Below are 24,520 nucleotides of genomic sequence, written 5' to 3'. Positions count from 1 at the left end.
CATCCACCTTTAGTGGATTATTTTGTATTTTATTATGACACTGCTGCATCAGTACACTAATTCCTATTATTGTTTCTCTCATTCTCAGAAATCTATCTTGTTTAGTGTCATGGATGCATTGACAACACACACACACACACACACACACACACACACACACACACACACACACACACACACACACAGAGAGAGAGAGAGAGAGAGAGAGAGAGAGAGAGAGAGAGAGAGAGAGAGAGACTTCAGCAGGATGAAAAATGAAATAAACAATATTAAAGGTTCAGTCATTTTATTAACATGGGAAGGATCTATGCACAAATGTACACGAAATAAATTTTAACAACTGCAAACAATAATCCTATATTTACTCATAAATGGAGGGACTGTTCTGAGAAAAACCAATTTCAGCAACAACTCCTTAAAAGCCAGCAGCAATATATACATCATTATTCTGACTATTTGTGCTACCGTTGTGAACCACACAATTTAAATACTAAGATCACAAACCAATAACTAAATTCTGAGATACAGGCCTTTAGCAAGTTTAAAAGCTATAAAACTAATGCAGACAATAACAGAAGTTAGTGGAGGGGAAAAAATTTAAAGCATTTCCCACCCACACAAACCCAAATGATGGTCTAATATGAAAGTAAATTTAAAGTCACAAAAAGCCCCCCCCCCCCCCCCCTCAACTTATGTTACTGATTAATTACGTATAATCCTCCCAAACCATTCAAATGCATTACTATTACAATATCACAGATGTGGAGTTTCATTGAAACTGCTAACATACGTATCACACAGCAAATCTTGTAGCAAAGAAACCTCCTCTACTTGAAAAAATTTATATAAACCCATAAATATTTCCTTATAAAATTCACTGCTTGGAAAAATATTTGCTTATGAACAAGTTCTTGTAGAAAAAAATGTGTGCACAAAAAATTAAACTACAGAATTCAAGACTGCTTGAGCAGATGTATTTGGATGAAGATGCACATTTTGTTTTTTAAAATCACTGTAACTAAAGACAGAGTCATGTTTGTATTGTTACCAGGATGTAATTTCTGAAAGCTAGTTTCTCCTTCAAAATTTTTAAATCAGTGCTATCAACCTAGGGAAGAGCCCCATTAAGATCTCTGACAAAGCTTTACTATACTTAAGTCCATACTTCAAACAACTACTAAGCAAAACCATCCTGTAAAAATGTAAAATAAACACTATGGCGGAAAAGTTATAAAAAGTTGATCTGAACAAATACTTCCTTTTCAGGCACAGTGTTAAGTGCACATTGCAAACCACTATCACTCATAGCACTCTCTCCCTTTAACCATACAACCTCTTAAAATATTTTTTCTTCTTTTTATATTCGGCTGTAGATATAAATGGCAACAATTTTATTAATATACATCATTAACATTGTAAGTAAAAAGTTTTAATTTCAACATTGCAAGTCTACTGACTTGTAGTTTCGTATCATATAGCTTAAAGCTTTTTTAAACTTATACAGTTATTCAGAGGTAATTAATTTATAAAATGTATCATCTGTTAATGACATTTACATTTTCACTTTATATTATTACATATCAGTCATAAGCCATTACCTTTTTTAATTGTATCATTCATAATTTTGTATAAAAAAACGCATTCCTGTTGTCATTCCAACAACTGCACTATTATAACAACGAAACTATGATAGGCAAGGTGTTATATATATTGTACTTCCATTCTTTCACAGAAGATGGAATAAATATCCTCATGTAAAAGCTTACATGGATTTATTTACATTTAGGAAACTATATATATTAAGTGCACTTTTCCATGTTTCACTTTCAACTCAAGTGAATCGGCACTTTTCTGATCTGGTTATATCAGGAACATTACTGGTTATACTATATCTACACCTTGAGTTATGATCAGGTAACAGCGGTAAAAAGTAAAAAATAAACTCGTGAGGAAGAACAAACAAAGAAGCATTTTGTTACCCTATTCTCACTTACACCCTTGACTTACTCGTAAAGTAACTTTTGTAGCAACATATTATTTACATATTTACAAATACTTGATCATAAAAACATTCTACCTGCCACTGTTAGCAGGAAGTCCTCATAATAAAAAGTTAAGTCAACCTCAAACTTCACCCACCACACGAACATTAAAAAATGTCACTCAATTATTTGTAACACCATAAATCAAATTACACACTTGATAAATGAAAATTTATAAATATGCCATTTTCCACAAATAAACAATGAACAGAATATGTATAGTGTGTTGATATTATGTAAAATGTTTGAACTGCTTCCTCACAACAATTGTTTTCACAATGATATTGACAAAGAAGTGCAACCCATTACATACAGTTGTGTTACAGAAGGAAAAAAGGCTGGGAGAGCAAAAACAATTATATAACAGTAAGATACAAGAAACACTATAAAATTTATAAACAATAGTATATAAACTATTTACAAGAAGATTACAGTGCATGACGAGCATTGTATTAAGTTGCTTATTAACTGAGGTTGTGAACAAAAGCTTTATTTGGAACACAAAATGTGAAACTAAATGACTGTTTGGTGTCTCACATGAACAATGTGCAGAAATAAGAATTACAGTTAACATAAATTGAACTAAGAAAATCAGAGTTGAAATTTAAAACAGTGTCAAAGAGGTTTCACTGTCAAGAGTATGAAATTACTGAGATTGCAAGAGATTCAAACAATATAGTTACCTGTCCATGAATTCTAAATGTATTTTAGGCAACAGATTACTAGTTTATTGCTGATACAGCACAAACAGAAGAAGACAGAAATAGCAAGCATATCACTAGCCTTCCAGCAGTCTAGGCTGCATGTAATGAATATTAAGTATAACACAAAATCACGAACACTGTAGATTCACATGAATAACTTTGTTTTTAAATATGTATTGTTTTGTTTATAATGCTGCAATGAAAAAAAGCAACAAACAATGAAGGGGAAAGTGAACGGGAGATCCAATTTTTCTAATCAGTTCACAGTTACCCCACATTATAATCACTGGGGGGGAAAAAAACCACACACAAATGTGCCAGTCTCATCTCAATTTTGAATGTTGATATAATAAATAAGTTTGTATTAATGGCTATTTAAGGCAATTAAGAATAAGATAATCAACCACAGCCCCACAGAATTACCATATGCAGAATCACAGAGGTCACATTCTTCAAGAACAGAATTATTGTACACAAGACAACACAGTTTGCACAATTATCAAATGGGAACCAAAGATAACATTATCCAAAAGTGTTATTCACACAATTCAAACATACTTACAGAATCTAAATGTTTCTTAAAAGACTCCTATGAAGAATTTTTACTACAAGGAATATGGAAGAGCATTCAACTGATTCTTAGTGTGCAACACTATAACTTCTGTTAGGCTAAGGCACAAGCAATTTTCCTAACTGCTTACATATATATCGTCAAGGAGCATAGTAGCCTTAGAAACGAGTCATTTTCGGTAATGAAGGATCACTCTGAGTCTCAAGATCTCCTAATAGAGAACTGTAGTGGGTACAGTGCTGAGCAGTAGTGTAGTTATTTTATGAGCAGTAGGTGCAGCATTTAGTATATGCAGGGAAAATATCACACATCCTCCCTGCAAAGAGCACATTCTATCTTGCCCTATCTGCGGAATTAACAGTAGATGGAGCGCCAGTACTAGGACCAATAGTGTCACAGCGGCGATAATACAGAAGGTATGGAACTCTTGGACTCCGTGGATGCAGCATTTGTACTTCCTGAACAGCTTTCACAGAGCTGTCATCGTAACGTACCCAACTTCCATAGCCAACGTGGAATACATCTGTTACATAATGACCTTTTGTTGCCTCCTTTCCGTCGTGGTACACAACTGAAACAAAAATGGTCTATTAGTGAAAATATTGTGTGTGTGTGTGTGTGTGTGTGTGTGTGTGTGTGTGTGTGTGTGTGTGTGTGTGTAATGGAGAGTGTTACAAATTTAACAACATGAAGTGCAAACAAAGACCTTTAGACAGGGAGAAAAGCATGAAAGGAGGTCAAGTATAAGGCGTGTTCAATATACTCGAACAATATGTCAACACTTCATACATGGCAGCAAAATGAGGTCAGGCAATAATGCAGGCTCATGGAATATAAAAGATAGTTTCATGTTACATGATTCCTATCCTCCTCATCTCCTTACAAAACACACTTTTGCTTCACCAGATTTCTTTGTGATACTTATTACTTTCTTTTTGCACCTTGTCTGTTCCTCCTCTTGCACACCAATACTAGGGCTTTGCTGTTCTCTATCCGCTTCTTTCGCTTATTTGATGTGCTACAGCTACAGCTGGTGTTTCCTCCCTCTTTCTTGCTAATGTTTTCCATAACCCCACAGATCCTAACATTTTTATCCTTTCCTTTAATCCTGTGTTCTTTCAATATTATCATTTCATTTTTGTTCACATATGCTACTCCTCTGATCTTTTCGCAATTATTTGGTGACCTAACATCCTGCCGGATACTCTTAACATGCAAAAATTTCCAGTGTCCACTCAGTTGCTGCATTTGTAATAAAAGCTGAAAATCTGCCAGGTGTTTTTAATGCCAGCACTACATACAAAAGTAAAACACAAAACTTACTGTGTGAAATAAGGATACACTGAAGAACCTTGTTACCACTAAGAAGAGGAACATTGCCATCAAAATGTCAGTGAAACAGGAGCAAAACATTCATAAGGGTGATACTATTAAAAATCTTGAAAATCAGGTGAATGCAAATAAGAGTATGCTTCTAGCATATCTGAAGCCTATACATAAAGATTTTTCTGTCAGTGTCCAAGCAAGGCTGCTTCTGAAGCCAATCATGTTCCTACACTACATAGTGTTTTGTCCAAACCCCAAAAATCATATCATGAGAATGAATATATTATGAGCCCCTACATATGCCATTAAAGAACTTAATATTGCATAAAGATCACAAAATATTATGAGTGTACCAAAATAAAATCTGAAGTTAAACCCATGAATTTTTAAACCAAAACTCATTAGTATTTAAATGCTCAATGACTTGGTTATCAGCACCTTGCTGAAAATACATGTATGTATTCGTGAAGTTCCAAATAATGTTACAGTGGTGAGTACCATGGAAATATAAAAAAGTGGTTTTTTTGCCAATGTCAGATAACTTAAAATTTTGCCCTCTGAGCAAGCCATGTAGGGAGAGCAGACCCCAACCATTGCCAACACTGGATGACTCAATACAGTCTCAGGATCGGAAAGTATATTGTACAGGTATGCATAAAGGTCACTTTAAAAAAAAATTAATATTGTTCACAAAGGGTGAACTAAAATAGAGAATAAATACATGAATGATAGTTTGCATGACACCCCAACATATTGAAGAATCTTCTCACACTGAAATAAAATTGTGGTAGTTTTAATTTGTGAATTAAATACTTGGATAAGAGCACCAAAACTCTCCCCTGATATTCATGGCTGGCTTATATTAACGTAAAAACATGGGACAGTCTGCCACTCAATTGTTAAAATCAGTTTCCAACAATGTGGGGATAAGACCAAATTCCTCAACTTTTTTTTTAATCACTGCTACACTCACTCAGTCATCACTTCAAATAGGCTGTGTATCTCCAGCCAAACCATTTAATGCTTTCAAGTCAGGACAGGCTCCACTGTTACAGTAATGCCACATGTGTGCTCTTCGTCACACAGGAGGTTACAACAGTGCCCTACTTAGAACCGAGCTAAAATGTTTTTGTTTCATCTGAGTAACTAGATGGAAGGTGGCTGGTTTAAAAGTCACAACTTACATCCATTAGTTTCCAGCCACTCTCTTCCCACATACCCATAACTGTCCTCCCCAGTGAGAAGTCTTACTGTATGGGGACCTGGCAGGATATCACTAATATCTCATTACAAGATTTCTTGGCTGTTATAAGCGCAATCTTGATACTGCAAATTCAGACGTCTTGGTACTCAACAGAATGACACCTCTTTATACTGCTTCTGTGTAGGTAACAAGAGTATGTTCAGGACAAGGTTTTCTGTTTGATACATTCTCCTGAAGTTGGTACAAATGGGAGAGTCCCCTCCTCTTTGGTCCATTTCGTCTTTCTTGAGTTAATCAATGTTACTTCTTCCTTTAGGGGTGTATTGTAGCAGTTGTTTTGTTTTGGAATACACTGATAACCCATTCTTCCTACAGGTTCTTTAATTTTTGTCTGTATTCCTCTTCACTTAAATACCTACATTCTTTCAGATGGTCTAATCTTTTAAGCTGGCTCTTCTTGTTACTCGGTCCTAGACTGTTCTCAGAAATCTCACCTCAGCTGCTTGAATTCTACTACAGATTCTAGAGTTTAAACAGATTCTAGAGTTTAAACTCCACTTTCATACAGTCCAAAAGATTTTGTCATAACTCTAGAAAATTTTGGCATGGTGTCCTTTTGTACTTTTCACCTGCACTTTCTTTTGATGGTGCCACACACATCATAATGAATCTCTCAATCTTTTTTCAATATCCACTATGCCAACATGTAATAAGTAACAGACCAAAAACGTTAATTAAAGTGTTACCTTGTTCAATAATTTTGTTTCCTGATATGAGTTTACATTTTTTTGAGTCATCAGTCCTCTGACTGGTTTGATGTTGCTCGCCACAAATTCCTCTCCTGTGCCAGCCTCTCAGAGCAGTATTGGCAACCAACGTGCTCAATTATTTTCTCGATGTATTCCAATCTCTGTCTTCCTCTACAGTTTTTGCCCTCTACAGCTCTCTTATCATAGTGTCCCTTCTTGTTAGAGGGTTTGTCCACATATTCCTTTCCTCTCTGTTATGGGTTGAACCGCCTCATAACTTACCTTATCAGTCCACCTAACTGTCAACATTCTTTTGCAGCACCACATCTCAAACGCTTCTATTCTCTTCCATTCCAGTTTTCCCAAAGTCCATCTTTCACTACCATGCAATGCTGTGCTCCATACATACGTTCTCAGAAATTTCTTCCTCGAATTAAGGCCTATGTTTGTTACTAGTAGACTTCTCTTGGTAAGGAATGCCCTTTTTACCAGTGCTAGTCTGCTTTTGATGCCCTTGCCCTGTCCATTGGTTATTTTGAGGCCTAGGTAGTAGAATTTTTTTTTTCTTCAAGATCATAAATCCTGATAAGTTTCTTGGTGTTCTCATCTCTGGTAGGCCTACTCCTCATTACTTTAGCCTTTCTTTGATTTACTCTCATTCAACATTCTATACTTCAGACTGCTCATTCCACTGGCAGCCATTTTGCCTTAAGTTTCCCTACACTTCCTATTTATTTTACTCCTCAACGACTTGTGTTTCCGTATTCCTGAATTTCCCTGAACATCTTTGTACTTACTTCTCTCATCAATGAACTGAAGTGTGTCTTCTGTTACCCTTGGTTTCTTCGCAGTTGCCTTCTTTGTACCTACGTTTTTCTTTCCAACTCGTGTGATTACCCTTTTTAGAGATGCCCATTTCTCTTCAACTGTACTGCCTACTGAGCTATTCCTTATTGCTGTATCCAATAGCCTTAGAGAACTTCAAGTGTATCCCATAATTCCTTAGTACTTCTGTACCGCTCTTCTTTGCGTATTGATTCTTGCTGACTAATCTCTTTAACTTCAACCTACTCTTCCTCCCCGATATGGGTCAATATTTGCTTCTGGGTACGCCTTGCAATCCATATCTGATTTTGGATCTCTGTCTGACCATGATGTACACTAAATAAAATCTTTCCATATCACCCAGCCTTTTTGAAGTATACCACCTCCACTTATGATTCTTGAACAGCATAATTGCTATTACTCGCTGAAATTTATTGTAGAACTAAATCTTTCTCCTCTCTCATTTCTTGTCCCACATTCATATTCTCCTGTAACCTATTCTTCTTCTCCTTCCCTACAACTGCATTCTAATCCTCAATGGCTATTAGGTTTTCATATTCCTTTAAATTCTTTATTACCCTTTCAATACCCTCATATACTCCATCTCTCTCTTCAGATTCAGCTTGCCATGTCGGCATGTACATCTGAACTATTGTTGTCGATTCTGATAAGAACAACCCTATCACTGAACTGTTCACAGTAACACACTCTCTGCCCTACGTTCCTCTTCGTGATGAACACAAGTCCCTTTATACCATTTTCTGCTGCTGTTGATCAGAAATCCTTGTCTTCTTTCCATTCCATTACTGTATCTAGACTGAGCCTCTGCATTTCCCTTTTCAGATTTTCTAGCTTCCCTCCCACACTCATGCTTCCAACATTCAATGCCCTGACTCTTAGAACATTATCCTTTCGTTGATTATTCAACCTTTTTCTCATAGTCACCTTCCCTTTGGCAGTCCCTTCCCAGAGATCCGAATGGTGGTCTATTCCGGAATCGTTTGCAAATGGAGATATCATCATGATAGTTTTTCAATTACAGGCCACATGTCCTGTGGATACACAATGTGTGTCTTTAATGCAGTGGCTTCCATTGCCTTCTGCATCCTCATGCCATTGATCATTGCTGATTCTTCGCCCCTTTAGGGGAAGTTTCCCACCCCAAGAACAAGAGTGTGTCCTGAACCTCTGTCTGCTCCTCCGCCCTCTTTGGCATGGCCGTTGGCAGGAGGGTGGAGGGGGGGGGGGGTGACTTCTTATGCTGGAAGTCTTCAGTCACCAAGTGCTGATAATTAATAAAAATTTAAGCAATGGTGGGTTTCGAACCCAGGACCAAGGACGTTTTGATTACTAATCGAAGATGCTACCTCTAGACCATGGGTTATTTCTTAAAGGTAAAGAAACCTGCAATGAAATGGACTTGGTTTTATTTGTCAATAAGCTTAAATTGTGTTTACTGCAGTTCATATAGTAAGTTATCTTCATTACCCGCAACTATATTTGGAGTCAGGAACAACGACGGTCAAGTTTACGCTTGTTCTGCACATTTACATCAAACATTCACCAACAGCCAATGAGCTTTCAGTAATGTTCTGAGCTCTCCACTGTGAACGTCATAGTCAATCCAAGCATTATAAATGTGATCACGCTTATTTAATGAATTTCTATTCCATTTGTTGTCATCACCGATTGTCGGGGTAAGCGACAAATTATACATAATAAGCCAAAGACATAATTTGCAGGATTTGTGCTTTATTCAATTGCACAGCACATATGCATGCATACCCCAACTGTCACTTGGAACCAGCAACACTGCAATCACTGTCTGCGTCTTGACTTGCGTGACTATCTTTTACAAATCATATGACAGAATCTGGTAGTGGGCAAACATAAAAGTTTTGATCAAATTTATTTCCTTGAAGAGACCTCTATATTAAATTTCATAATGCATTCTTTCCATTCCCTCGCCTAAATATGAATTTAAAGAATATCAGTGCAATTTTAAAACCTTGTCTAATCCTTTTATTAATATTTCCAGATTCTAACTTTATAGTTATCTGCGATTATATATACTTCGGACAACTTCAATCAAGGTGCAGTGGTATTCCACTTTTTTCCATAATATCCCATTGTTTTTCTTTGAGCACAATATCAAAAGATTTACTATAGTCCATTAAGTTTTTAAATTTTATTCCTTCTTTTTTGGGGGGGATTTAGTATGTCAATTAGTAGAAACAGAACCCTTATTAGATCACTTTGCTGTCCATCTGTGAAAACCATTGACCATCTGTCGTCCGTCTGTTGAAACCTCTTTCTCTGAAGAACAGGTAGAGGTATCATTTTGAAATTTTTGTCACATACTAAGTTCTATGGTCTCTTGATGATGTGAAAAATTTCAGCTTCTAAGCCAGTGCAATGTAAATATACAGGTATTTATACCACCATTTTAAAATTTGCTAACTCACTCATCAAAACCTACATGATACTTTCCATTTATCTGGAATCATAAAATTTGGCAACAATCAAGATTTAACAGTACAAGTAAAGGGTGGAAAAATCAAAAAATTGTTAACTTGTAATTACATCACAGAACACTTTTAAAACTCCCTTTTTCTCAGGAATGAGTACAGGTATCAATTTATGTCAAAAACCAAGGTCTATGGCCCCTGGGTACACATAATTTAAGCCTCTAAGTCAATGCAATCAAAAGATACAGCCATACACATCACATGTTTTGGTACTCAAAAACTTACTCATCAAAACTTATAAATGAATTATTAATCTACATGTTTAGCCTGGTGATCTAGCTGTGAAGTGTGCACCTGGAATCAAGGAGTCACAAGATCAAATCTCTGACAGACCACAGGTTTTTCAGGCTTCTTTTTAACCTGGCTTTCACTTCCGGAACAGCAGTTGCATGGATTCAACATTAAACTGTAGGTCCCCTTTCGCTGATTGGACAATTGGGGTAGGTTAGGTACACATAAGTTGTTAAGGTGGCATTTGATAAAGACTTTCGCCAGGCCCCTGTTTCCTTTGCTGCTAGCGTTTTATAAACTTATACTTAGCTGTTTATGGTTTCCAGGGCAATTTAGTTTTGACAGCTTTGTAATATCTCCTGAAGTTTCTTAAATTCCATTGTACAGAATTCTGAAAGACATCTTTTCATTTCTTCTGCTTCCTTGTTCTCCTATTGCTCTTATTCGGGCCACAAATTTTTTACAGAAATTCATCCAGTATTCTCTATGTAGAGGATGTAAACTTGCCACATCCCATTCTTCTTGGTTTTTTATCATGTGCAGCTCTTATTAATTTCTTTGTTCCTTTCTGTGTGTTTCATAATCTTCCACTATCTGAGGAATTTTTGTCATGAACCATTGTAATTATAGCTCCTTCTTCCATCGGCTGTTTTTTAATTCTTTATTCCAAATAGTAAGTCACTTTTTGCTTGTATTTATTTGTTTTCCACTGGGTTTGCTAAGCTACCTTTCCAATCATCTGAGTTGGTTTCTACCAGTCTAATTCAATGTTTGTACTGAGATTCCTTTCCTGCATATAATCTTATATATGACTGATGCCAGGATTTCCTAATAAATCAGTTTTCCATATTATTTCATTTGAAGCTTTCTTTTGGTGTGCTGTTCTTGCCTATCTAGTTTTATACATAACTCTCTCTTACTTGGGAATGGTCTGAGTTCATACCTGTTCCTCTCACCACTCTCGCATCATGGAATAATTTTCTTTTGCTAATAAATAGTTACTGATCTACATCTGAGGGATGCCCTGGTAAATATGTAATATCTCTATTTTAAATTAGATATTTTCAATTCACAATGAATTAAAGTTCACAAAGTCTCATAACATTTTTCCCCCCATTCTGATTAATTGCTGTTTCTCTATGTATTCCAATAAGGTCAAATGGACTGTCATCCTGTTCTAGCATTTCTCTCTCTTCCTATGGCAATATAGTAACTCTTATTCATGGAATCTATGACATTTTGCAGGCTCTTGTAAAATTCATCAGGTTCACTACTTGTCCTCCTTCGGGGGCATACACTGATATAATCATCATACATCCTGCAGCTATATTAAACAATGCTTGTTACAATTCTTTCATTTACCCAACTGTAAGCTGTTGTTCTGCTCCTCCATGTCTCACTTAGCAAAATAGTTGCTCCTGCTCTATTTTAAATAGGTACACCACTATAAATTTATGTATAATTTTCCACATGTTCCTGTCTGCTGCTTCTTAGCCTCCAACAACATAATGAAGTTCAGTCTTCATATCAACACATCTGATCTGCTAATCAGAGCCATCAAGATCACATAAAACTCCACAATGGAGATGCTGAATTCTAGCGATAGACGAATTCTTAGTATGTTATGTGGGAAAACTATTAAGCAGCCAACTACATATCCTTGCTTGGAAGTAACCACAATGTCATAAGAAAGCTCATCTAAAACACAAAGGAATGTGTGCTGATAGAAAAAAAAAAAAAAAATGATGAATTCAATTTACTGAACATAACCAAGTTAAAATTTATGCTGGGTCTCTCAATCAGCCAAGGTGTATCCTTGCTCTAACACAGAGATAACCTTCATATCTCTGCAATGTGCCACATTTACAGCACATTACCAAATGTTATCACCTCAACTTATTACCATAGTTGACTTTTTTTAAGAACTGGGAGTTTGTAAAGTTTTCTTAAGTGTGTGTATTAAAATGTACATGAAAAGCAGATCCTAGTCAAGTTAGTGAGTTTACTGCGCTCAGCCAATTGCAGAGCGCGGCATGTGGCAAAGATTACACTACGGAGTACTAGCCTCTAGAACATTACGCCAGTGGCCACTAAGAAGAAACCCCTATTGTTGAAGAGAGAATTAACATGACATTTGTTCGCTGTAATTGGTTCTTCGCTTGTCCCTTAAAGAATTTTAGTTGGTCTTATAAGCAAGTTGCAATGATAGGATCGGATCGCAATAAGTTAGGCAGCTACAGGGCTTAGACTTGGGAGAGTTCAAAGCAACTCTTAAGTCATTTAAGTAGATACCCTGAAAATAATATGGGCTTGTGGGAGAAAGAAATTGTTTCTCCAATTTGGGTAGAATTTAAGCTCATCGTGTGGAGGGATAAGCAGAAGATAAATTTGTGGCAGAACCAAATTTTTTGGGTAGTAGCAGTTGAGGCTACAATTAACAGAATTCTGAGATTGGTTTCTCCTGTCTGTTAATTTTGTGTGGGCACAGTGGTTGAACGTTGGGTTTCTTGATAGTCAAGCATTTGCAGGTGCACTGTGTTTCATTTAGTTGTAGATTTTCCATTGGGTTGTGGAAGAGGAGACATTATCACTTGAAGTTGTAAGTTGATTTTGTGAAGTCGATTATAGTACACACTAAGGGCATAGTGGTAATGCGTTGGTGTATTTTCGTTGTGGAATAGAAAGCAAGCACTTAGGAACAGTGCCTTTGCAATTTTGTGTTAGGGTATATTTTATGACTTCAGCACCAGCATTGTTTATTGCAATAAATATTGGAAATTCTGTAGAGATACGCTGAAAGCGTAATTTTTGTTGTGAGAACAGACGTCCTACATTGTTAATGTAATATTGAGAACCAATAGGAAGTAATCAGATACCTGCACATACGATCTTTATTTAGCATCTTTTCCCACGGTCCCTAAACGACAAAACAAGAACCATTTTATTGAGTGCATGCTAATTGTCTCAAGTATTTAAATATTAGTGGGTTCGCAGTAAGTCAACATCTGAAGTGGTAAGATTTGTGTTCTATTTAAAGTTCACACAGTTTAAAAGTGACTGTGACACTCAGCTTTGATATTTTTATTATTACGTTTCCACTCAGGGCTGTTTTGTGTAGTTAACCAGCATTCGTAACAAAATATGCCGACATACCTGTACACAAAATACTAACAGGCAATAAAGACAGGGATTTTCTGCTTTAAACTATAAAAACAAATCCTCAGTATCATTTATCCCTGAATTATTACCGGAAAGATATAGGAAAATAAAGTTCAATATTAACGCAGACGATTAATTTGCCCATATAGTTAAGCATTAAAGAGAAATCACAGATATGTAAAGAAAAAGGTTGGCACTGTGGCGAAATAAGTTCAGAGATCTTAATCCTCAAAAAACTGAAACAATAATTTAAATTTATTAATTTGCAATGAGAGGAAAGATATTAATGTGGTTTATGCAAAGGGAAAGATAGTTTACCCTTTTAACGTGTCATAAGTCGATTTAACCAATGATCTTGCCGCAGCGAGACGTTACATGTAGACATTATTGTTGACTACCAACGACTCATATGTAAAGATTAAATTATATCTTTGGAAGTTGAACATATACTTTAGTTTACACAAAAGTCTTAATGACATAATGATTGGATGAGTTTACCTGATACTTTGAAGCTTTGGGGGGGAAAGTATTTAAATGGAATCTGCGGGTGAGACAGCCAATATTTATTAATGTTGCAGTGGTGGCATATTTTGGTTACACCGTTGCTCTGCAAAGAGTGTCATCATATTGTCAATTCATACACTGGAAGATTTTAGTTTTACGCTGCAAGTAATAAAGAGGAATATCTGATTGCTATCCATCATATACTCTTTTGCATAGTATTTTTCATTTAACAGAGATTAGCTTTGGTGGTAGTTAACCTTTCAAAGCTAGTGATACCCAACGAGTCAGATGCGGTATTAAGGTCAATATTAATAAATTACGGTAGCTACCACTAGCCCCATTATACCATCAAAATAGTAAGTGTGGCTATCCTTCAGTACACTGCACCATTGTAGTGATACATAGTGTGATCTGTGGTGAGATAAAATTAACATCCAAGCTTACGCGTCATTGTTGTGCCCGGATTGACCATCATTTCTGAATACACAGATTATGCCGTTTATCTTAGGCTCTGTCTTGTCTACACAGTTAAGCTCACATTGTTCAGCATTGCTTTCTCTCCTATATGTCCCAGTGTTGCTAGTGTCTGCTCATACTGTGTTATTTCTACGGGTGGCCTGCGACTAAAGGGTGGTACAGTAAATTTCCTATGCTTCGTTCTCTACTCATAGCTGTTTTGTTCTAATCCTCAAGAGCTTTGTGGTTTATGGGCATTTCAGGAATAATCACTCTGCTAATGTGTTAGCAATGATGATGGACATTATTGAACGGCTTAGCACTGAAGGCATACTGCATGGTCAGGAGCCTTAATTGGATAGAAACTGATGGCTCATTAGCTTCAACAGGGGCTAGGATTAGGGCTTGTTCTCTGTGCAGTCCCTGTTGCCTGTCTGATGATCACACAGTGTACTTCATATAACATCTTTTGGCACAGAGGGAGGAGGGGGGGAGGAGATTAGTGTTTAACGTCCCGTCGACAATGAGGTCATTAGAGACAGAGCGCAAGCTCTGGTGAGGGAAGGATGTGGAAGGAAATCGGCCGTGCTCTTTCAAAGGAACCTCCCCGGCATTTGCCTGAAGCGATTTAGGGAAATCACGGAAAACCTAAATCAGGACGGCCGGAGACGGGATTGAACTGTCGTCCTCCTGAATGCGAGTCCAGTGTACTAACCACTGCGCCACCTCGCTCGGTTTTTGGCACGGATCTTGAGATTAGCCACAAATACTATGAGCATAGTCTATAGTATCTGTGAATGTTTCACATAATTTTTACAGACTGGATCTGTCTGTAACCAGACCTTTCCACTAAGACACTAAAATGCCTAAAACCTTTTGCTGATAAGGTCCCACAAGTGTGGTAGTCATGCAAGACACTGAGCAAATATGAGGCACATTAAAAAGCAGTTCTGGGTCATTAAAAATGTGACCTATGATTAAAATAATCACAGTGTGTTTATCTGCCAAAAATTTAAAATGTGTCTTTTGTCCTCAATCCTTAAGTGTGTCTGAAGCATCAATAGTATCAATCATCCTGCACAACAGAAGGATTTGCAATAAATCGTAAAATTGTCAACACAAATAAATCTTCACTTGACTCTTCACAGTGTGCTGTTTACATCAATGGTAAAGTGGATGAAAAAATACTACCCTTGGGGCCATCATTCATCTGTATAAAATTGCCTGAGAGCATGACTCCTACAGGTTACGGAATGACCACTCTGCATGAGAGATTTCGATTATATTGCAATCTTTCATGGAAACTCCAGTTATGTTGTGTTGTACATCCAAGTTGTGTCGTTACCTTTTCAATGACTACAAAGATCCCTACAAGGTGCTACCTGTTTAAAAAAGCTTCCTGTACTGTCAGGTTGTGTAAGACAAAATGATTCTTCCTCAATCAAAACTATAAGCAGCTATATACAGTAGAAAGACCAAGCAGGGTTTCTTCCATTTAACTACATATCTGTCTCAACAAGCTATTCATAACAGCAAGGGATTCGCAAATGTAGCACCTATTTTTGGCAAAATTCGCATATACTTCTTGCGAAATTCAAATAAAATGCAAAATTCAAACAAAACTGGAGGAGCACCCATTGCTTCTCAGAACACTGTCCATGTGTTGCATCTCGCATCTGAGGTGCTCTGGTTCACATATTTGTCTTGCTCGCATTAGGAGGTTATTGATCATGCCTCTCTCCTGGTTTGGTTGGTGATTTGACAGTTTGTGCAGGTATCGGTGTGTGTTGGTTGTTGATACATGCTGTGTCCCAAGTTTTCACCATTCCTTGTGACCAGCACATCTAGGAACGATAGCTGTCTGTCCTTTACTACTCCATGGTAAATTTTACGTTAGCACAGAGGCTATTTAAGAGTCTTAGGAAGTCACCAAGAGTTATATAGAAATGTTTGGCATTTAATACTCTCATAAGGTATGGTATACAAGTTCTAATAGAGGCAGATAAACCCAGCTCTGATATACTCTTGAAGTATCAGAGAGTTAAATGTTAAAATAAATGCCCTGGTGTTGCCACAGGCCTGGAGAAAAACCACAGAAACATACGGTACTGGGCTTAAAACAGTGCACAGCATTTCTTGCAAATGCTACTGCATCGATTCAAGTCATGGGTTCACTTGTTTTCAAGCAACCAGGCAAGTGACACAATTAAAAAAAAAAGGATGAGGTGACATGGACACATCTGTGAAAATGTTTCATGACATACAGCATTCAGCATTTATGCTTAAGATGAAAAATAAATGATGAGAAAACTAATTATTTTCCACAATAACACAACAGCTTGGAGGTTTACATTTTGATAACAGAGGACGAGGTCAAGTCAGCTGGTAGATCTTGAATTTATTACACTGATGAAAGTCCATGTTGGAATATGAACAGTTTTATGAAAAGGATACCATACTCACCGTAAAGGTGAAAATTGCAGACAGGGACAACAAGAAGACTGTTACATAGGGGCTTTTGGCCAAACCCTTCTTCAGGAGAAAAAAAAAATAAATAAAAATAAAACCACTGAGAAACACCATACACACTCTCTCTCTCTCTCTCTCTCTCTCTCTCTCTCTCTCTCTCTCGGGCCACTTCTGACAATGCAACTTGCTTTGCCCGAAGCTCATATGTAACTGTCTTTTCATTGTGCCTGTCTGCGACTTGAAGTGTCACCTTTACAGGAGAAGCATCCTACCTTTTCATTATATTGTTATTACACGGATGAAAAAGAATAATGCAAAACGGAATGTTATAAAGTAACAAGAACATGGACTGAAAATTCAAATTGGTATAAATTACTGAATTATTGTGGTATGTGATGGACCAACAGAAACTGACTTTATTCCAAACAGAAAACCTATTTTTCAAGCACAGACACTAGAATTTTGAAAATAAACATTCTAAATAGATGTACAGTGAGAGGTGTTTTTAAAAATAAATATTGGCATACCACCCTATACAGATAATTTCTGTCACTGGCAATGCTGCTCAGCCAGTTCATGTCAATCAGCGAAGCCTGAACTAATAATACTAAAAAAGCAATCATCACATATTACATCACAAAGTACAGGGGATTACATCACAAAGTACAGGGGAACTGCTAGTTCTTGGCAATCCAAAGAAGCCTATGTACTGGGTACTAGGTTAGAGAAAATAAAATATTTGGGGAAAGAACAATGCATATGTTGAGACACTTACACATAAAACAGTCAATAACCCCACAATCAACTACATGGAGAGCATTTGTTAGAACTGTAGAAAAACTGCAGGCTGACAAGGAGACGGCACGACCGTGGGGTCTGGGATTTGTCCGAAATTTTGTGTGGTGAAAGAGGACCCCTAACACCTCACATGGTTAAAATTTTAGGACGCACTACTCGGAAAATCCCGAGAAAAATCAATCCAAAGTTTCTTATTGCCGAGCGACCGTCTGGCCTACCTGGTTAGCGGTCAGACCCTTACGCCAGAGGTCTGGGGTTCGATTCCTCCTCTAGCACTTTTTTTTCTTCTGTTGCTTGCAAAACTGCAGTGCATTGTTACAGGAGAATCGTGAAATTAATTCCCGGGAAGACTGTATAAAAATTCATTCTATAATTCACCATCAGTTATCGTCAACAATATCCTGAGACATGATTCATCAATATGCCTGGTTTGCCTCAAAATTATAAGAAACTCAAAACATTTTCGTAAATGTTAATGGGGCATATTTTTGTACAAATTTACTGCAAACACCCTGTAATTGTAAAAAATCCGCTTTTATATGTTGCGCAAGATGTCGCAAAAATTATTGCTTTGTTTGTTTTTACGATAATACCACTGCGGTTCTTGTTTATAATTATTATATGTATAAAAATTGAATGTTTCCCAATCGAATTTGTTATTCTGATTAAAAACCCAATGATTCTCCTCATATACTTTACAATGAAAAATGGAAAACCCACCGCCACGAATTGTGTTGTTGGACAAAAAGAAAATAATTTTTATTCAATAATGTAACTAACTTGTTAAAGATAATGTAGGTTTGGGAAACTTTCTGAATAATTGGTGGAATAACAAAAGAAAGTGAAACAGAAGAAAAAAAAAGTGCCAGAGGAGGAATAGAACCTGAGCCTCTGACGTAAGAGTCCGAGCCCTAAACACCTAGGCCAGAGGGCGGCTCGGCAATGGACTAACATTTTATACTCATAAGGCACCTAAGAAACTTTGGATCGATTTTTCCCGGGATTTTCCAAGTAGTGCGTCCAAATATTTTAACCACGTGAGGTGTTACGGGTCCTCTTTCACCACACAAAATTTCGGACAAATCCCCGGCCCCACGCTCGTGCCATCTCCTTGTGAGCATAATTAGAGAGATTCACAGGAACACATTTATACAACCTTTTATAATCAATCTTCACAAGTAAGATTGATTAGCATCAAACAGCAAAGACAATAGCACAGATTTCTTACAGTGAACTACCGTCAGAATGTCTACAAGACTACTATTTCTTACTAACAGCCAAGGATTCATGTTTGGACTCATAATAATACAGTTTTCTCAAGCACGCACACTTCATTCTGTGTTATGTAGTATAACTCTGCTGTGTGTAACATTTTACTATCCATCCCACCAAACTTCCAATGTTTGAAACATTCATCAGCACCAACTTTTGTGTTCAGGCTTTTATAATTTTCCTGCAATTTACACTTAATGAAACCACATGCATGGGGAAGGGGGGAGGGGAACCAACTTGGCTTTCACATATTAAGATGCTGACATAGGATTGGCTTCAAGTTATGTTTACAAACACTACACCCTGTGCTCCCAATTTTATAGCTCTGCATCAGTGTTAGTCACTAGAAACCAGAACAATTCAAATCACTAGTGCTATTGTTGCCTACCACTTCCAACCTAACAGTATCTATTACGGCCCCTCTGATAGCAAAATGCTCGTTTATCAAATCATCTGTATTCTACCTATGTATTTGTCGAACAAGCATGTAGAAATATCAACAAAGTTTGTCCAATTTAACATCATTTTTGAAGCAGTTGTCATGCTATGTGCACGTCATGAAGTATCTTGATACTAATGGGCACAGCTAGCAATGCAGACAAGCCATTTTTTTCATTGACATTAGCACTGTGTATGAAGAAGAAGAAGAAACCGTTGGTCTGGGGAATAGTTGAAATTGAGATGTACATATACCCATGAAATCTAATAAAATAAATATTACACTTAAACCTGATGATAACATTAACTTAATTGTGAACTTTAATTTATTTATTTTGCACTGCCACTTGTATGTTGTGCACAGACTATTTATTTTCTTCTTAACATCTTCCTGCATAATATGAGTCTTGGAAAGATTCAATACCTCTCCCATTTATGTAACTGCCAGTTCTCTATTATTTTTATCCATATACTCTTTTCATCGTAGTTTCCACAATTGTGGAAATGCTTATCTTTAATAAAAACTTTTTATCATTAAACATGCAAGGCAAACTTCATGCAAACAATGTGCAACAGCTTGTGAAATCAGTCGTCCACCAAAATTTCTCTCACACACATCAAACATGGTCTATATCTGACCAATATATAAAACAAAGCCACAAACTGCAAATAATTTGAGAAACTATAATCAAGATGGCATAAGAAGATTCTTGACAGCTCCCTGTGCTGTTGCCACCTGTCAACTGCGAATCACCAATGGCTGCAGCCAAAACCGTAGCTGTGACAAAACTGAGGTGTTGCCATAGGGACATTTACAAAACCACATTACGCAGGTGGCTGAGATAAAGACACACAAAGTTGCTGTGCCTAGCCCACTGCAACTGTCAGTAATATACTTATGACAACTCAAAGCAACCACAGATAAATTTGACTGTGTGATTGTTTACAGTGGACTTTAATCATTGATTCCAAGAAGACTCTGCTTGGTGCCTCACAGTAGTAAATGCTTCAATAGAGGTCAAGACATATGACTTCTGACAGACATTCACTTGTTTCTGATGCTTCTTAAGGCCCACTTGTGTACCCTTGATGACTGTACAACACAAATCTTTACTCCTAGCCTGGGCCCGTCAACACCAGCTGACTGTTGACGAATGGAAACATGGTGCCTGATTGGATGTGTCTTGTTTCAAAATGTATCGAGCGGATGGACGGGTACGGAGACAACCTAATGAATCCATGGACCCTGCATGTCAGCAGGGGAATGTTCCAGCTGGTGGAGGCTTTGTAATGGTGTGGGCATGTATAGTTGGAGTGATATCGGTCCTTTGTTATACCTAGATATGACTCTGATAGGTGTCACGTAAGTAAGCATCCTGTCAGACCACCTGCATCCATGCACGTCCATTGTGCATTCCAACCGACTTGGGCAATTCCAGCAGGACAATGTGACACCCCACATGTCCAGAATTGCTACAGAGTGGTGCCAGGAATACTCTTCTGAGTTTAAACACTTCCACTGGCCACCAAACTCCCCAGACACAAACATTATTGAGCATATCTGGAATGCCTTGTAATGTGCTGTTCAAAAGAGCTCTCAAACCCCTCATACTCTCATGGATTTATGGACAGCCCTGCAGGATTCACGGTGTCAGTTCCCTCCAGCACTATTTCAGACATTAGTTGAGTCCACGCCATGTCGTGTTGTGGCGCTTCTGCATGCTCGCAGGAGCCCTACATTATATTAGACAGGTGTACCAGTTTCTTTGGCTCTTCAATGTAGTTTCATTTACGTTACACAGAAACAAACAACTGTGCCATCTGCTAACTAAGGTTATCTGGGCTGATCGACTCAAGAAAGCATTCAATATCAATCGAGCTATTCAATTTCAACTGTCACAGCTACTCCTATCAACCACCCTACAGTCAGTCAATTTGTGTAGCATAGTTGGTAGCTCTTATGCTTACAAACAACAAGCTATTTTGTTAGCTGTTTATCAAATAGAATAATAGACTACGGTATGTTGATGATTTTCACTTATGGACCGTCTGACAGCAACTGAATAAAACACAATTTTAGTGCCATACGCGTTTCGCCTTTATTTTCTGCAAGGCATCATCAGTGGCAGGTTGCGTAGACAGTTTCTACATATTACGCTCCTGTTGCATTTTTGGTCTTGTTCGTCTTCCTATGAGCGCCAATTTGCTGTTTTTTCTGCATTCCACAGCACTATGCACTGAACGCTTTTATTAATTGCATTAATAAAAGCGTTCAGTGCATAGTGCTGTGGAATGCAGAAAAAACAGCAAATTGGCGCTCATAGGAAGACGAACAAGACCAAAAATGCAACAGGAGCGTAATATGTAGAAACTGTCTACGCAACCTGCCACTGATGATGCCTTGCAGAAAATAAAGGCGAAACGCGTATGGCACTAAAATTGTGTTTTATTCAGTTGCTGTCAGACGGTCCATAAGTGAAAATCATCAACATACCGTAGTATTACGCGCAACTGAGGAGGACAGGACCAAAAAATTGAAGATGTCAATAATAGACTACTCTGTCACAGTTTTAAGATTGAGAATATTATGGAGAGAGATCAGAAGGCTCTTTTAATGGAAGAAAAGATTCGAGAAAGTTGAGGTTCATCACTAAACGTATTGCACTAGCACTGATTTTAGCAATACTTGTAGCCACACTGAATACTACTGTTGAAAACAAATACTTAATTTTGAAAGTGCAAATAAAAGTGTGCCAAATGCAAAAAATGGTGAAGTTTTTGAAAACATGCAGAGCTGGAAGAAATTCCAAAGAACTGGATGGCATGTGCCTTGTCTTATGCTGAATGTGGCCAATATACTTACAATCAAGGATTTCTCCACATCTAATGGGTGGAGCAACAGATATAAAAAGCGGTACAATATGGTCTACAAGGTTGTTCGTAGGGAAGCAAGTAGTCTGAATGTATTAACTGTTGATTACTGGCAGAACAGTAAATTAAAAGAATTTAAACAGATCAAAATAAACCTTCAACATCAATAAACGGGGCTCTTTTCCAACATTTCTTCTGAAGAAAACACATGCTTCTAAAAGTCAAAAAGAAGTTAAAAAAGACTAAAATTTTGGATGTTGTTGTTGCAGTCTTCAGTCCAGAGACTGGTTTGATGCAGCTCTCCATGATACTCCATCTTGTGCAAGCTGCTTCATCTCCAAGTACCTACTGCAACCTACATCCTTCTGAATCTGCTTAGTGTATTCATCTCTTGGTCTTCCTCTATGATTTTTAACCTCCATGTTGCCCTCCAATACCAACTTGGTGATCCCTTGACGCCTCAGAACATGTCCTACCAACCCATCCCTTCTTCTACTCAAATTGTGCCACAAACTCCTCCCCAATTCTACACATTACCTTCTCATTAGATATGTGACCTACCCTCACAGCATTCTTCTGTAGCACCACATCTCAAAAGCTTATAGTCTCTTCTTGTCTAAACTATTTATCGTCCATGTTTCACTTCCATACACGGCTACACTCCATACAAATACTTCCAGAAACGACTTCCTGGCACTTAAATCTATACTTGATGTAAACAAAGTTCTCGTCTTCAGAAATGTTTTCCTTGCCATTGTCAGTCTACATTTTATATCGTCTCTACTTCAATAATCATCAGTTATTTTGCTCCCCAAATGGCAAAACTCATCTACATCTTTAAGTGTCTCATTTCCTAACCCAATCCCTCAGCATCACCTCATTTAATATTTGTGTGTGTGTGTGTGTGTGTGTGTGTGTGTGTGTGTGTGTGTGTGTGTGTGTGTGTGTGTGTCCACTAGACGCCCAAAACCAGACAGAATCTGCTCTGATCCAAAGCGACACACGTCATTGGTACCGATATGAGCCACCATCTGCAGTTGGCTGCACCCTGTACTCTTCATGGCATCCAGAAGCACCCTTTCCACATCCAGAATGACTCCCCGCCGGAATGCACACAGAGTGCACACTGGCTTCCTTCCCCTCCTTGGCAGCCATGTTCCTAAGGGGCCCCATTACGCGCCTAGTGTTGGAGCTCCCAACTACCAGCAAACCCACCCTCTATGAATGCCCAGACCTTGCTGGCCGACAAGCTTCCTCTGGAACTGGGTGGACAACTGCATCCGGCTCAGAGACATCATCAGCCACAGATAACACCCGAAACCTGTTCGTCAAACGGGGGAGGCCCTACGATCAGCCCCACAAAAGTTTTTTGCTGCCTGCCAGACTTTGGAATGATCTCCCACTCGATCACAGGTGAGGGGTCAACCTCAGTGCAGGCAGTACCCAGGGAGGTCACAGCAGTGGACCGATCGGAGGACACTTGGGACGTGCTCAACGTCCCTCGCATCCGCGCGTCCGATCCCCCCCCCCCCCCCTTGTAACTTGTTACATCACACAACAGCCAGCACAGCCATCACACCACACCATACCACATAACACTACACCAACACATGTAATAAATTTACAGACCTTAGCCTATGAAGCATTCAAAATTCCTAAGTTATTGGATTATACAGTATGAGAGGCACGGAAGCTATAAATCAAAGTCGGTGCGAGAATTTCATTCTCCTCCTACTATGAACCTATTTTAAACACTATTATCATCAACTGACATAACCAAATTGCAAACCCATAAACAAACAAATTTCAAAATTTTGCGTATATAATAGACCTATTAGGAAAAAAGGTGGTTCTTGCCACTAGTAATACTGTTGAGTACACGACGAATGACTATCACTTTCACTAATGACCTACTAGGTAACTGAGTCATCGCAACAAATTATACCTTAAAAAAGACAGTTTTGAGGGTTCTTTCATTTTATGTTCACCTCAAAAAACAGCAAAAATTTATAGCCTACATGGTGAAATTACACTAATGCAGTGACTTCTAGCACATAGTGATAAACAGCAAGCTTACTTCACGGCTTGTTCCAAAGTACTGTACAGCTGATGTTATCAGTGTATAGCAAAAGGAGTGAGCACAGCTTCCACTTAGGTTTCATTTATATAGTTATATCTCATATGCCCTTTGTTACCACACATTAACCTTCCTCACAGTAGTTCTGCTTGGAGCCTGTGGACAGAATCTGGAATGTATTATGCCTCTATGGACTGCAGGGAATGTAGACTACTCCATTTGCCGTGTGCACCAACACAATTAAAAGGAAAAATTCAGCGAATAGTTGTGCAGACAGATTGTTATAAGCGTGAGAG

General features: G+C 37.9%; 1 protein-coding gene across 2 annotated transcripts in view; it reads right to left on the bottom strand.

Annotated features, from left to right (window-relative positions):
• Positions 1-269: 269 nt before the first annotated feature.
• The window catches only part of LOC124606936 (ubiquitin carboxyl-terminal hydrolase 10-like), a 138,472-nt gene continuing 114,221 nt past the window's right edge, over positions 270-24,520 (bottom strand). For both annotated transcript variants that reach the window (XM_047139051.1, XM_047139052.1), the window contains one exon: positions 270-3,888. In XM_047139051.1, coding sequence (XP_046995007.1) covers positions 3,650-3,888 — 239 coding nt within the window. In that variant the 3' untranslated portion in view covers positions 270-3,649. The remainder of the gene's footprint in view (positions 3,889-24,520) is intronic.

This window comes from Schistocerca americana, chromosome 3 (assembly GCF_021461395.2).
Source record: "Schistocerca americana isolate TAMUIC-IGC-003095 chromosome 3, iqSchAmer2.1, whole genome shotgun sequence".
Taxonomy (NCBI): Eukaryota; Metazoa; Arthropoda; class Insecta; order Orthoptera; family Acrididae; genus Schistocerca; species Schistocerca americana.
This window is presented reverse-complemented; position numbering and strand designations above follow the sequence as displayed.